General features: G+C 41.5%; 2 protein-coding genes across 3 annotated transcripts; one reads left to right on the top strand and one right to left on the bottom strand.

Annotated features, from left to right (window-relative positions):
• Positions 1–73: 73 nt before the first annotated feature.
• On the bottom strand, positions 74–4,113 carry hspa5 (heat shock protein 5). 2 transcript variants are annotated; one of them, XM_031277755.2, is made up of 9 exons: positions 3,842–4,113; positions 3,131–3,280; positions 2,785–3,016; positions 2,533–2,670; positions 2,328–2,440; positions 1,835–2,225; positions 1,464–1,701; positions 1,204–1,371; positions 74–1,080 (listed from the first exon to the last, which is right to left on the bottom strand). In XM_031277755.2, the coding sequence occupies exons 1-9, from the start codon at positions 4,096–4,098 to the stop codon at positions 512–514; spliced, it is 2,256 nt and encodes a 751-aa protein (XP_031133615.1). In that variant the 5' UTR covers positions 4,099–4,113; the 3' UTR covers positions 74–511. The 2 variants fall into 2 exon arrangements, with proteins under 2 accessions (XP_031133615.1, XP_031133616.1); XM_031277756.2 differs by having other exon boundaries at positions 3,131–3,268.
• Positions 4,114–5,965: 1,852 nt separating this feature from the next.
• Positions 5,966–10,485, top strand: LOC118493098 (golgin subfamily A member 2-like). The gene is made up of 3 exons (XM_035991656.1): positions 5,966–6,094; positions 7,641–7,793; positions 10,147–10,485. The coding sequence occupies exons 1-3, from the start codon at positions 6,047–6,049 to the stop codon at positions 10,381–10,383; spliced, it is 438 nt and encodes a 145-aa protein (XP_035847549.1). The 5' UTR covers positions 5,966–6,046; the 3' UTR covers positions 10,384–10,485.
• The last annotated feature ends 3,936 nt before the right edge of the window (positions 10,486–14,421 follow it).

Here is a 14,421-nt window from a genome sequence, read left to right as displayed (position 1 = left end):
TTGGACATAGTATTCAGTGACAAACATTTGGTGGACTATGCCAAATGTTGAACAAGAGACCAATCGAGAAACATTTTGTATCAAACATTTATTTCAATGTCTTTCCAGAAGTACAATGACCAGATTCAATAAATAACTTTTAGCAGTGCCTGTGAACATAACGAGCTCTTGATCACATTGACACCCCACTGGACCCACAAACAAAAACCTGCCCACCCCACCCCCCACTAAGTCCCTCCCCACTAAAGAACCCAATCAGGACTGCCTGAGAACAGCAGCAGAAAGCCTCATATCTGGGCTGACGAATATCTCCACCTTCCAGCGAAGAGAACACCTCACAAACTGAAACTTATTTTAAAGTCTTTCAGAAGATTCGGTATGGTTGCTTGTTATCGCCACCCCTTCCCAACCATTCCTCTCACTATTTGAGTCCCATCAGTCCAATATATACACATCTAGAGGCACCTACCAGAGAGGCAAGGGGTGACAGAAGAGTTGACTTTAAACCTGCTTACAACTCATCCTTCTCCTCCTGCTCACTGTCAGCGCCCTCGGGTGGGGGTCCGCCCGCACTACCATAAAGCTTGCTGATAATGGGTTGAACCACCTCCTCTAGCTCCTTCTTCTTGGCCTGGAAGTCTTCCAGTTCAGCTTCCTGGTGTGACTCCATCCACTCAATCTTCTCCTCCACTGCCTTCTCAATGGTTTCCTTATCATCATCTGACAGCTTGCCCCCTAGCTTCTCCTTGTCGCCGATCTGGTTCTTCAGAGAGTAGGCATAGCTCTCCAACTCGTTGCGGGCGTCGATCCTCTCCTTTAGCTTCTTGTCCTCATCAGCAAAGCGCTCGGCGTCGTTCACCATGCGCTCGATATCCTCAGGTGTCAGGCGGTTCTGGTCGTTTGTGATTGTGATCTTATTCTTGTTGCCTGTGCCTTTGTCCTCAGCAGTGACGCGCAGAATACCGTTGACATCAATCTCAAAGGTGACCTCAATCTGTGGTACGCCACGAGGAGCAGGAGGGATGCCAGTCAGGTCGAATGTGCCCAGCAGATGGTTGTCTTTTGTCAGAGGACGCTCACCTATAGAGAGAGAACCAATTACTAAGACGGTGCAATATTGCATACAAGGGAAATGTTAATGATAAATGTTCATAACCAGATTTCCAATTCATGTTTGGCAAGTTTACTCTGTCCAACGCTTACCTTCATAAACCTTAATGGTGACAGTAGGCTGGTTATCAGAAGCTGTAGAGAAGATCTGGGATTTCTTTGTGGGCACCACAGTGTTCCTGGGGATTAGCTTGGTCATTACCCCTCCAACAGTCTCAATACCAAGGGTCAGGGGACACACATCCAGTAGAACCAGATCACCTACAACAGAGAAAAGTGTTTAGTAAACAAGATCAAGTTTGCAAGCTCAGTCGGTCAAACAGGTACTACAGTGTTTTCGGAAGATGACTTACCAGTGTCCTCCTCTCCAGAAAGCACTCCAGCCTGCACAGCAGCACCATATGCCACAGCCTCATCAGGGTTGATGCCCCTAGAGGGCTCTTTGCCATTGAAGAACTCCTTCACCAGCTGCTGGATTTTGGGGATACGGGTGGAGCCTCCAACCAGGACAATCTCATCAATGTCAGACTTCTTCAGGTCAGAGTCTTCCAGCACCTTCTGTACAGGCTTCATGGTGGAACGGAACAGGTCCTGGCAAGATAAAAGATGAGGTTAAAAGGCTAGTCACACATAATGTTTTATAAAAATAAAAAAAAAAAGAAGGTATGTTTGTGTTCAAGTCATTACTTTTTACCCAACTAAACTGATGGGTTGGGTAACTTACCATGTTGAGCTCTTCAAACTTGGCACGGGTCAGGGTCTCAGAGAAGTCTTCTCCCTCAAAGAAGGACTCGATCTCAATGCGGGCCTGGTGCTGAGCAGACAGCCCCCTCTTTGCCTTCTCAACCTCACGACGCAGTTTCTGCACAGCACGGTTGTCTTTGCGCACATCTTTGCCAGTCTTCTTCTTGTACAGTTTGATGAAGTGCTCCATGACGCGCTGGTCGAAGTCTTCACCTCCCAGATGAGTGTCACCGTTGGTGGCCACCACTTCAAACACACCATTGTCAATGGTCAGAAGGGAGACATCGAAGGTGCCACCACCCAGATCGAACACTAGAATGTTCTTCTCGCCATCCTTCTTGTCCAGACCATAAGCAATGGCAGCAGCAGTTCTAAAGAATACAATTATGAGAATATATTATAGTCGAAGGGAGGGAAATTCACAATTTTTAAAAAACGATAGAGGAATAAATCATTTTCATTAAGACACTTACGGCTCATTGATGATTCTCATAACATTCAGACCAGCAATGGTTCCAGCATCCTTAGTGGCCTGGCGCTGGGCGTCATTGAAGTAGGCAGGGACAGTGACCACAGCATGTGTGACCTGAGGAAGATATGAAACATTACATACCATTACACATTGTTTATGTAGGAGTGGTATATCCTTTGATGTATATTATTTCCTGTTTTGTGTACCTTCTTGCCCAGATAAGCCTCAGCAGTCTCCTTCATCTTAGTCAGCACCATGGCAGAGATCTCCTCCGGAGCAAAGGTCTTCATCGAGCCACCACCAATATCAACCTGAATATGAGGCTTGGTCTTCTTCTCAGTAACCTGCAGAGGAACATGGATAAATATTAATATACTAAAGTGTGTCGCTCAATCATAACTCAAAGACCTTCAGACCCTATACACTTTTACTTCCCACTGTCAAGAAAAGAGACTTGCCTTAAAGGGAAAGTACTTGAGGTCCTGCTGCACAGAGGAGTCACCCCAAGAGCGCCCAATCAATCTCTTGGCATCAAAAACGGTGTTCTCGGGATTAGAGGTCAGCTGGTTCTTGGCAGCGTCACCAATCAGACGCTCCCCCTCGCTGGTGAAGGCCACATATGATGGGGTAATACGGTTACCCTGGTCATTGGCGATAATCTCCACACGGCCATTCTTGAACACTCCGACACTACAGGAAAACATATTAGAAATTACTCAAAAGGCAACAATTTCTGAGGTTAAAAAAAAAAAAAAAAAAAAGTTGCATCACAGCATTGTTTAAAAACAATTTTTCCCCCCTTACCATGAGTAGGTGGTCCCCAGGTCGATTCCAACCACAGTCCCCACACTCTCCCTCTTGTCGTCGTCTTCGGCAAACACGTTGCCAGCCACCAGCATTACAACCCACAACAGCTTCATCGTTGCTTGTTTGAACTCAGATCTGCAAATAAATCTGGCGAGAAGGAAATACAATGTTTTAAAAAAAAAAAAAAAAAAAAGTGGCTTTGCGTCCATGACTTAGGCTCTCAGCCTCCCACGTTCAGTTAGCTACCAGCTAATGGTAGTGCTGGATGTCATTTACTGGCATTCAGACCCATGATTGATGGGAAGCGTGGCCTTTAGCAAGAAAACACCGAAAAATGTCAAACGTATAACCTTAAGAGAATATTGGTAAAATGGGAGGAGCACCACTGCCTCTTCCGAATGTTAACACTGACTAGATTATTTTTTCCATCCGCCGGGTAACGTTAGCTAGCTAACGACATGCGAGGGAAAGTACTTTGCCATAACGAGCGCTTAAGTAGCTACGTTTGTTTGCATTTTTTTTTTTTTAAACAATCAAAATGACTGCCCATCGGATTTTAAAAGTTATGGTAAATTATATCACCATCGTTAAACGTTAGCTTAGCTGGCTTCATCATAATGGAACCAAAATGAGGTCCAACGTTGTAGAAAATACAAATATTACGTTGTCGCATTATCATATTTACAACAATGTTTATACATAACTTACCTTAATCGCAGTATTGTCAATACGTTAACGGCCTTGACGTTGCCTAAGCTGGAACTACCCTTACAGCAAAGCGTTTCTCTCTTTTTCAGTCGGTATTCTTGCTTCTGTTTAATGATGTTGAATGAACTGTGGTCTCTCCATATATAAGCCGTCACTTCTTCCCCGTCGTGGAGGCCCGCGATTGGCTGAGCAGCTGCTCGTTGGAACGCGCTGATTGGTTTCGTCCAGCACGCTGTCCGCTGCTGATTTGCAGACATTGGGTCGAGGCGACGTCACGACTTTTGCTTACTATGCCGATGCTTATTGGCTGTCTGTCAAGTGCATTTATGAACACAGTTGGAGCATTGACACGCCACTCTAAGACTAAGGAAGGGTGTATTTTCACATTTTATACATTTGGAGTTAGTGCTGCTTTTTTTTCCGCATGTATTAGACTGACATTAATTCTCATGTTGCTGTTGTTTCAAGATGTGTGACTGTGTGGATACTGTGTTGGTATGAGTAGTAATGATGACTCAGTATGATTTGTGAAATGTGCAAAACATGTGTATGCAAAGCAAACGTTGTTACATCAGATGAACTGGATTGTCTGGACGTTTCATCAGTGAATGTAAGACATCCACCTTGAAATGCAAGCAGCCTGCAATAATGGGCACTATCCAGCCTAGTCTCTCAGTGATCACATATTGGTCATCACAGATGTACATATCTACACTAGGTTAAGCAGGTTACGGCCAGTACATCCCACATCCCATATCTAAATAGGTCAACATTAGGTAACTAGTTGCTAAAGACACACTTCAGTCTATATCATCCCTTTCAAATGTGTGCTTACCCCAGCCAAAGTATGACTGTAAATAGGATATTTAGGAAAGTACTGTAACTATAGAATCATGTGTATGTTGTCATTATAATGTTCACCTGGTCTGTGTATTTTCAACCAAAACACAGCCCTCTTGTGATGTAGCAGCAGGCCTAGTCATCATTAATACTTGGCATGTCAGGTTAAATATGAGGAACACAGTAAAAAATATAACAAAAAAACTGCCAATGGGGTGAGATTAATTCACTTGTTTCCAAAGCAAATCAGATTGTTTCAAGAATTTTGTAGAATCAGTTATTGATAGTATCGCAGTGATCTTCTTTATTCGGTACTGACTCAAGATACACACACTCGACATTCCTGAAATAAGTAATTTTTTTGTTTTTTAGGAAAAAACTAAAAAAGATAATCTGTAAAACAATGTTTTTTTCTATAACAGATTAACACCAACATATTTTTTCATTTAAACAAGACCAAATAAGGCAGACGCTACATTAGCATATAGAACAATATACTACCTGAAACAGATAAAATAATAATTTTGGTGCTGAGAATTTTTTGTTGTTGTAAATCGTTCTTAAGTGGGCTTGTCCTTAGAGGCTACTTAAGCTGTTTGATGTGTCCCTTGAGTTCCTTTTACCCAGTCTCCTCTAGTTCCTGCATAGTTGGAGTGCTGTTGGTAAGACTGGAAGAAAGTATGAGTGTCCTCAGAGGGATTGTTGAGCACCAAATAGCCTTTCCTTCTGCAAAGACTCATCCCTTCTTAAAAGCTGAAAGAATCATGGGGGAAAGAAAGTGAGTTTTTGACGGCCTATGTAGACATGAGTGAGAAGGTGTCCAGCTTAGAGCCAAGCTGGTTGTAGGACACTTAAAGTGTTATTGACTTGGTTATATTTCAACGAGAATTAAATATACTGTAGCTTATCCAAACCATGGCTTCTGACATAGAAGACTACTTTTTTAATAACTGGAATTATAGTTTTTTTTATTAAAATGCAAAAACTAAGCCCTTTTTGTCATACAAATAGTAAATGGTATTGTTTAATCATCATCTTTACCGCACCTCACAGTAAACAGGTCCTAAATCTGAAAATATTTGGGCTAAGAGGAGCAGGAGTAAAGAACATAGGCCTAATGGAATGTGGAAGTGGACAAGCCAGAAGCATAGACAGTATATAGAAGGCCAGAAGATGGCAGTGGTACAACACAATAAAGGATGCAAACTGCCATTAAAACCTAAAGAAGAAGAAAAAGGAGACGCTTGAGCCAAGCCAGACGGTTGCCTAAGCCCTGTATGGCCCTGCGACCCCTACCGGCAGTGATGTGATACCACCAGACATTAAACTGATGACGTGGTTCGGTCCGTTGACTAGAGCAGCAGTATGGCCGACCAGAGCAGGCAAATAAAACTCGCTGCGGCTAAGAAAAAGGTAAATTATTTTACAACTGACCCAGCTAAATAACATGGGGAGCGCTGATGCTGTTTCTCTTTTGCGGATTTGTGTTGCCAGTGTTTTCTTACGTTTTGTTATACATTTCCTTACGGAGCAGGGGTGTTGTCATTACACGTCGTCCGACCTCTGCGCTGTCGCTTGTCCCGTCTCTCTTGGTCCTCTTGAGGCTTCAATGCGCAGGAGAGATCGGTGCTTCTTCTGGGCCTCTACTGATAGCATTAACTTTCCCAGATTATGTAGACTATTTTAGTTCTCAGAGACGTTTATAGCATCCTACGCCGTTTAGTTAGCCAGTGGTTAACTTGTGTCTTTCTAGATAACGTTAAATGTGGTTATGTGATTATTAGCTAACCTTAGGTTAACGTTAGCAATCTGGCTAACTAATGAATAGTTTGCTATGTGTGCCTACAGCCGGGCAGCTTTCTGTCTTGTCTGCAGGATGGCTCAATTATTTAAGGGAATCGTCAACAAACAGCATTTTTAAAACAAACGCTAAGCTAGCATTGTAGCACAGTTAGCAGGATAGAATGACGGGGACTGTTTTGACAGCTGACACCCCTCTTCCCTGTCCTGCTGTGTGCTTTGGCTAGGTGTGTTAGGCTAGTCAGAAAGATGGCCTTATCAGCTGTGAAATGTTAGCTTCAGGAAAGGACACGTCAGAATCCCATTGATGCACTACAATCCTCGTGGAAGAGTGGTCATGGTTATAACACTTAGCATTTCGCTGCGATTCAACCCCAGTATCTTAGAATTGGCAGCTCCTTTACATGTAGTTCCCCTATGATTCCCCCTGGTCCCCCTCGACAGCTGTCACTAGACAGCATGCCTAAACACACGCAGGCAGGGGAAAAGGGTTTTTTACCTTCGCTTGGGTAAACTACACATAGATGATCATAGTTTGCCGCAAGTTATTAACTTCATCCTGTTTGGTTTAGAACAGCAAGTTGTTGAACAAGCAAGTCAGAGTGACAGTCAATAACTTGTTGGGAGTGGCTATGCATTTCAGTGTAACTTAACGTCTGAAACCGGATCTTTTTAGTAGATGGGAGCAGTTCATCCCTGCTTCATCTCATCTCCTAATTCAGTTAGCTTGAGAAGACCTTCCAGTGGTTAGAGATTGCTGGTTCTGAGCAATGTCTCTAGATGGTTGAAAGTTGGGGGCAATTGCAGAGTGTCATTTTCTTTCTGGCAGTTGAAAATTTGGGTGGCTTGTGGCCCCCTAGGTAAAATGGTTGCCCCACAACCACAAGGTTGGCAGATCAATCCCAGGCTCCTCTGGCCACATGTCAAAGTGTCCCTGAGCAAGACACTGAACCCCAAGTTGCTCCCCGGACACTGTATGTATAGCTGTCCACTGCTCCTAATACTTAGGATGGGTTGGATGCAGTAATATAATTTCACTACATTGTACTGTGTGTATGTGACGATTAAGGAATAAAGTTTGTTGTTTTGTTGTTAAGTTTAAAATTGCTTGCTGCACTTCTTACACATATATTGTTTCCTTTTCTTATGTGCTGCTCAGCTGAAGGAGTTTCAGCAGAAGAGCTCCCCTGCTAGTGTGGGAGGAGAAAAGTGTGGAGGAGGAGGTGGCGGAGCAGGGGCCAAGAAGAAGAGGAAGGTGAAGGGACTGAGCCAACACGATGCACCTTCAACAGACAGAAACTCTCCAGACAATGTAAGTCAGTCCCAGATGGTCTTTCCATTTATTTGCCATAAAATATTAAATGAAGTTAACTGTTTACATAATACAGTAACGTGAGCTATTTAAATTAGCAGGATACATGGTTAAACGTAATTTGCTCTTACCAGTGTATCAGCACGTGTACCTCGTCCATAGCAAATCCCGCCAATTGTCCCAAAAAAAGCAGGCCTGTCGTATTGCATGACCCATTTCTTCAAAACATGTCATTTTCAGCATGTAGCGTGCTAGCTTAACCATGTTTCCTGAAGTAAACGGAGTTTGAGAACAGCAACACAGAGAGAGGAAGGTGAGGGACATCTGGCGTGGGATGTCAGGCAATTATTCTGGAAATGTACTTCCGTTGATCCAGACTAGTCAAATAACAACCTTACTTTGCCCTTGACAGTCTTTCTGTGTCCTTGTTATGTCTGGTTTCTCGAACCTAGTGTGATCCTATAAAATATATTTTTATTATATATATATATATTTTATATTTTAACAACAGTTGTATAGTAACTGTGGGCTGGCAGAGCAGTATATACCCAATACAAGAGTTCCACATGCATGTAGACAAAGTCCTTTTATTGTTTGTTTTTCTCCAAGTGGTAATGATTTGTAATGGCCTGCTTGGCCATCAATCACAAAATATTTTGCCGCTTGTGAAATAATACAGCTGAATTACTATCAAGTTGACAAATGCTTTCCTCCTTGCTATCAAACACACACAGTGCCAATAACACAGCAGTATTGACACATATCTGCTGGCCAGGTGACAGGGTGAAAATAGAAGGCTACAGGACAGAGATAGTTTTAGCCCCTGATCATAATAGTGGCCATTGTAGTGGCCAGGGTGCAACAAAGGGTGAGGTATTTAGTTAAATATACTGAGAATTTCAAGTACTCAAAAATGATTACAATGACAAAGTAAAAGTTCGCAAGGCCTGCACATGCACAACATTTTCGTCTAAGCTGTAACACATTTGTTATAAGTATGCATTTTGAGAAATTATTATATTTCTCAACTGACCATCAGTTATATTTATTTGTGTCATATCAACCGTATTTTTATAGGGCAAAAGATATTTTGTAAAAACATTCATATTATGTACATTTAATATGCTTTTTAAAGTGTTTCCATCCTGACTAGTAGCTTCTTGTTTATGCCTGCTGTTCTGATATAAGGTACAGATTGTGGGCAGATGTGCAGGGACTTGTCCTTCTAACAACAATTATGTCTATATCTGATTAATAAAAATTTCATAAACATAATCACGGAAGTAAATCACTCAAGGATGTTTTTAACATGTTAAAATTAGAATTTAGACTTCAGAATTATAAATAATTCTAAATCTGTCTTAGCTCATTTACACTCTTAGTTTGTGTATTTGCTGCTTGTCACTACTATTACATTTAAATGTCAAGCACCGCTACTTTAAAGCTTTAAAGCTCTTATAAGCAAATTGAGGACACACAGTGTGGCATGTGACTCCAGCACACAGCTTTCACACACACGGGCTGACTCACATTCAGGATAGTTTTCCACAGACCATGTCGGTCAGTAGTTTTAGCCTGACTGGAATCTGGGCTCATCACAACTCTGCTGCTGAGTCTCGTTGCTTGTTCTGATGCAAAAAGAAAACCCCAGATATTCCAAGACTGGATAGACTAGTGTAGTCTGAAGCAGGATAAGACCGAAAACTGAGCGTGATGCTGGCCGTAACCAAATGAAGATCGGGTTTAAGGGTCAGAGCAGAGGAAGCCTTTTGCAATAATTGCCTGATGCAATACATGATGATTATTCATGTTATAAAGATTCCCATTTCTGCCTGCTTCTTACCCAAACATAGTTCTTTTGCCCTAAAGAAAGACAACGCTATCTAAAAAAATGTATGCAAAGGTGAGTAAGTAGGCAAATAATTATTGACTTAGCGCAGGTTATGCTTGCAAAGGGGAAATGTGAGCAAATTTAGTTCATAGAGCTGATTGCTGAAGCATTTTGGGAAATGTAGTCAGGGATTATGCCAATCCACTAATGTTTGCTGCCCCTGAACACTTATTCTGATGTAAGTGTTGTCTACATTTTATTCTGATATGGTTCTACTGATTTATCAGTGGTTAAAAAAAAAGAAAAAAAGACTCCATTAAAATGCAGGCAATATATGCCAACCTCTTGGACTGCGCATACTAGCCTCAGTTTCTCCTTATTACACACCCTTGCCACTTTTAAACCACCTCTTTCTAAGATTTCTTGTTGCTGCTTCTCTGGGCCTGTTTGTCACTTTCTAATTTGTTCTCTACCCTTTCACATCTCTTTCATTTTTCCACCCTTGTTTCTTCTTTCCTGTAGTTTGACAGAATTCTGAAAACACTTAGTCAAAGCAATGGAGTAGTCCTACCTCCTTATAGCAACAGTCAGGTGAGCCTCTGTCTGTCTGTCTGTCTGTCTGTCTGTCTGTCTCTCTTTCTTTTCTTTGTTTCTGCCCTGCCTGGTTTTATCTCTCATGTGGTATTTAAATATTTTATCTTACTTCCCCATTCTTATGTCACACTATGTGCACATATTCTTTTTTGTCACACAGACTAGAAAGCATCGCATTGCTGCTTTTAAATCCACATCAAGAGAGTGCATACAGGGTTAAGAAAAGTGGAGGGTGCACAGTTATTTCTTTGAGTTTATCCCAGTGTTGTGTGTGATATTCTAGAGTCCATTCCAGTGTTGTTGGTGATCTTCTAGAGTTCGCCATCTATTGTAGAAGTTCAGTGTGAATGGGCAATGAACAGTGGTTGGCATGCATACGTCTCAGTTGTTGTTGCATGGCTGTGATATCTGCATCTGGGTGTTTTTTTCACTGCCTGATTTACTCTTAAAACTGTAATTTTGTTATTAGAGAGTATTACAAATGTCGTGCTTTGCTTGCATTTGCTTCAGAGTATTTGTAACAGGGAAGGTTTATTTGTCAGTCATTAGTGGGAATGCTGTTCAGCAGCATTCCAACTATTGTTGTTCCTGTCGGCCATTTTGTTTATATATTATTATTATTATTCCGTACGTTTTTTGGCTCTCTGTATCTTCTGCATACGTTCAGCTATTAAAACCATTCAACTTTTAAAATGTTCAGCTCTTTCAGCTAATGATGGGACTTCTTCAACTTTTTTTCTACTATTCATACTTTTTAAAATATTCAGCTTTTTATGACTTTTTTTTAACATTGAAGTCAATGAGAGCATGCTTCAAATCCTTCAAATCTTCTTCCGCTCCCAAAATTTTCAGCTCCTTCATACTTTCACCTACAGACGCCACACAAACTTTAAAATGTTCACAAAATATTCAGGTATTAGGCTATGGCTTTTCAGTTTGATGTCTTTTACAGTTTTTGTGAAAAAGCTGTTTAAGTTTAGTGATCATTTCAGGATTTTTCTGCGTTTCTAGTGAGTGTGTGTGGCGTCTGGCAGAGTGGATGATGTCATCGTTAGAGTGCAGCAGCTTAAGAAAAATATCTTCGTCCCCTCTCTATAAATTGCTCTCACGCCCACAATATCTACTTGTCGTACACAATTTATACATCAAAACGTAGGTATTTTTGTCTAGTTTCAGCCAATGTGCTCAGTTTTGCGATACGCCTTATACTTTTGGCTCCGTGAGCTTCCAAATGACAAGAGTTCCACATTTCCCTCCATTCACAGCCATTTTAAACGTCCTCCACATATCCCAGCGAAACGCAGAGCGAACCACTTTTTTAAATCGCTGATATGCCCACATTTTTAAGTTTATCAACATAAATTTTATATCAATACGTTCACAAAGGTCTTGTGGTGATCACGATTACATCATTTCACCGATAGCCCTTATCGTTTTAGCAGTCTGACCCTTTATTTGAGAGCTTGCTCTGTGTCTTTGAATAGCTCCAGTGGGCACAGCTGACAGTTTCAGCAGGTGACACGGTCGTTAACCTGATTAAAGATCAAAGAGATCTCATCACAGACTTCAAAGGGGGTTTTCACTGGTCATACGTTACCATGACAACCCTTTCACAGACAGTTGACTTGAATACTACAGGCAGTAATATGAACATTAGTCTACAGCTTTAGTGTTCCACTTCTGTCTGACTATCTCTGTCTCTCTGTCTCTGTTTCTCCCTGTCTCTGTCCGTCTGTCTGTTTCTGTTTCTCCCTGTCTCTGTCTCTCTCTGTCTCTTTGTCTGTCTGTCTGTTTGTTTCTCTCTGTCTGTCTGTCTGTCTCATGTCTCTCTCTGTCTCTCTGTTTGTCTGTCTGTCTCTCTCTGTCTGTCTATGTCTCTCTGTCTCTCTGTCTGTCTCGGTCTCTCTCTGTCTCTCTGTCTGTCTCTGTCTCTCTCTGTCTGTCTGTCTCTCTGTCTCTGTTTCTCCCTGTCTCTGTCCGTCCGTCTGTCTGTTTCTGTTTCTCCCTGTCTCTGTCTCTCTCTGTCTCTTTGTCTGTCTGTCTGTTTGTTTCTCTCTGTCTGTCTGTCTGTCTTTGTCTGTCTCTGTCTCTCTCTCTGTCGCTCTGTCTCTGTCTCCGTTCCTCCCTGTCTCTGTCTCTCTCTGTCTGTTTGTTTCTCTCTGTCTTTCTGTCTCTCTCTCTCTCTCTCTCTCTCTGTCTGTCTATTCCTCTCTCTGTCTGTCTAATCCTCTCTCTGTCTGTCTATTCCTTCCTCTCTCTCTCTCTCTCTCTCTCTCTCTCTCTCTGTCTGTCTGTCTATTCCTCTCTCTTTCTCTCTCTCTCTCTCTCTCTCTCTGTGTCTGTCTATTCCTCTCTCTCTCTCTCTCTGTGTGTGTGTCTATTCCTCTCTCTCTCTCTCTCTCTCTCTCTCTCTGTCTGTCTGTCTGTCTATTCCTCTCTCGCTCTCTCTCGCTCTCTCTCTGTCTGCCTATTCCTCTTTCTTTCTCTGTCTGTCTATTATTCTCTCTCTCTGTCTGTCTATTCCTCTCTGTCTGTCTGTTCCTTCCTCTCTCTCTCTCTCTCTCTCTCTCTCTCTCTCTCTCTCTCTCTGTCTGTCTGTCTATTCCTCTCTCACTCTGTCTGTCTATTCCTCTCTCTTTCTCTCTCTCTCTCTCTCTCTATCTCTCTCTCTCTCTGTCTGTCTATTCCTCTCTCTTTCTCTCTCTCTCTCTCGCTCTCTCTCTATCTCTCTCTCTCTCTGTCTGTCTATTCCTCTCTCTCTCTGTGTCTGTCTATTTCTCTCTCTCTCTCTCTCTGTCTATTCCTCTCTCTCTCTCTCTCTCTCTCTCTCTGTGTCTATTCCTCTCTCTCTCTCTCTCTGTGTCTGTTCCTTCCTCTCTCTCTCTCTCTCTCTGTCTGTCTATTATTCTCTCTCTCTCTGTCTGTCTATTCCTCTCTCTTTCTCTCTCTCTATCTCTCTCTCTCTCTGTCTGTCTATTCCTCTCTCTCTCTCTGTGTCTGTCTATTCCTCTCTCTCTCTCTCTCTGTGTGTCTATTCCTCTCTCTCTCTCTGTCTGTCTGTCTGTCTGTCTGTCTGTCTATTCCTCTCTTGCTCTCTATCTGTCTGTCTATTCCTTTTTCTCTCTCTGTCTGTCTATTATTCTCTCTCTCTCTCTGTCTGTCTATTCCTCTCTCTCTATCTCTATCTCTTTCTCTCTGTCTATCTATTATTCTCTCTCTCTCTGTCTGTCTATTCCTCTCTCTCTCTCTCTCTCTCTCTCTCTCTCTCTCTCTCTCTGTCTATTCCTCGTTCTCTCTCTGTCTGTCTAGTTCTTATATCTCATTCGGTACATTTTTTGGCTCTCTGTAACTTCTGCATACGTTCAGCTATTAAAACCATTTAACTTTTAAAATGTTCAGCTCTTTCAGCTAATTATGGGACTTCTTCAACTTTTTTCTACTATTTATACTTTTGCATACGTTCAGCTATTAAAACCATTCAACTTTTAAAATGTTCAGCTCTTTCAGCTAATCATGGGACTTCAACTTTTTTTCTACTATTTATACTTTTTAAAATATTAAGCTTTTTAACACCTTTTTTAAAAACATTTAAGTCAATGAGAGCATGCTTCAAATCCTTCAAATCCCACTGAGGTACATCAATCAATGTTTCCCTGAGGTGAACACTTTACCCATACTCACCTCAAGATGTGTTACCACTGACATATATAGTAATTGAAAGTTACTTCTTTTCTCTTTTTTCTCTTCTTGTATCTTTCCTCTCTTTTTCCTCTCTCTCTCTCTTTCTGCTGTTGTTCTATGTAATGGATATGGCTGATAATAAGTCTTCTTAGTCAATTCAGTGAAACTCCACTTTGACAGTATTACGGTTTAGCTTCCAGCTTTTCTAAAATGTATTTTAGCTCTTAACTTATGTGCAGATCAACTTCCAACTTACCAGTTTTCAGCAGTTTAGAACAAACAATTTGTTCCATATTTCTGCATTTCATCAATGTTTCTCACAGCATTTGTAAGTTTGTTCCATACTGATCATATTTCAGATAAAATATTATAACATGTAACATTACTTTATACATTAGTGGTGTTATTCAACTTTTTAATGAAATTCATACTCATTCTACCGATTTCCACTTTTTCAACTATTCGCACTACTTCACCTTCTTCTTACTGATTTAAGCTATTCAACTAGTTTGCTTTAGCAAT

Source organism: Sander lucioperca, chromosome 14, assembly GCF_008315115.2.
Source record: "Sander lucioperca isolate FBNREF2018 chromosome 14, SLUC_FBN_1.2, whole genome shotgun sequence".
In the NCBI taxonomy this organism is placed as follows: domain Eukaryota; kingdom Metazoa; phylum Chordata; class Actinopteri; order Perciformes; family Percidae; genus Sander; species Sander lucioperca.
Note: the sequence above shows the minus strand (reverse complement) of the source record. Positions and strands in the feature narration are given on the sequence as shown.

Excerpts from the sequence above, each read along its gene's own strand:
- LOC118493098 (XM_035991656.1), top strand. The coding sequence starts at position 6,047 with ATGGCCGACCAGAGCAGGCAAATAAAACTCGCTGCGGCTAAGAAAAAG. Across the intron at positions 6,095-7,640 it reads TCGCTGCGGCTAAGAAAAAG|CTGAAGGAGTTTCAGCAGAA; the intron begins GTAAATTATTTT and ends TGTGCTGCTCAG. Across the intron at positions 7,794-10,146 it reads ACAGAAACTCTCCAGACAAT|TTTGACAGAATTCTGAAAAC; the intron begins GTAAGTCAGTCC and ends TCTTTCCTGTAG.
- hspa5 (XM_031277755.2), bottom strand. The coding sequence starts at position 4,098 with ATGTCTGCAAATCAGCAGCGGACAGCGTGCTGGACGAAACCAATCAGC. Across the intron at positions 1,702-1,834 it reads AGTTTGAAGAGCTCAACATG|GACCTGTTCCGTTCCACCAT; the intron begins GTAAGTTACCCA and ends TTATCTTGCCAG. Across the intron at positions 1,372-1,463 it reads TTCTGGAGAGGAGGACACTG|GTGATCTGGTTCTACTGGAT; the intron begins GTAAGTCATCTT and ends TCTCTGTTGTAG.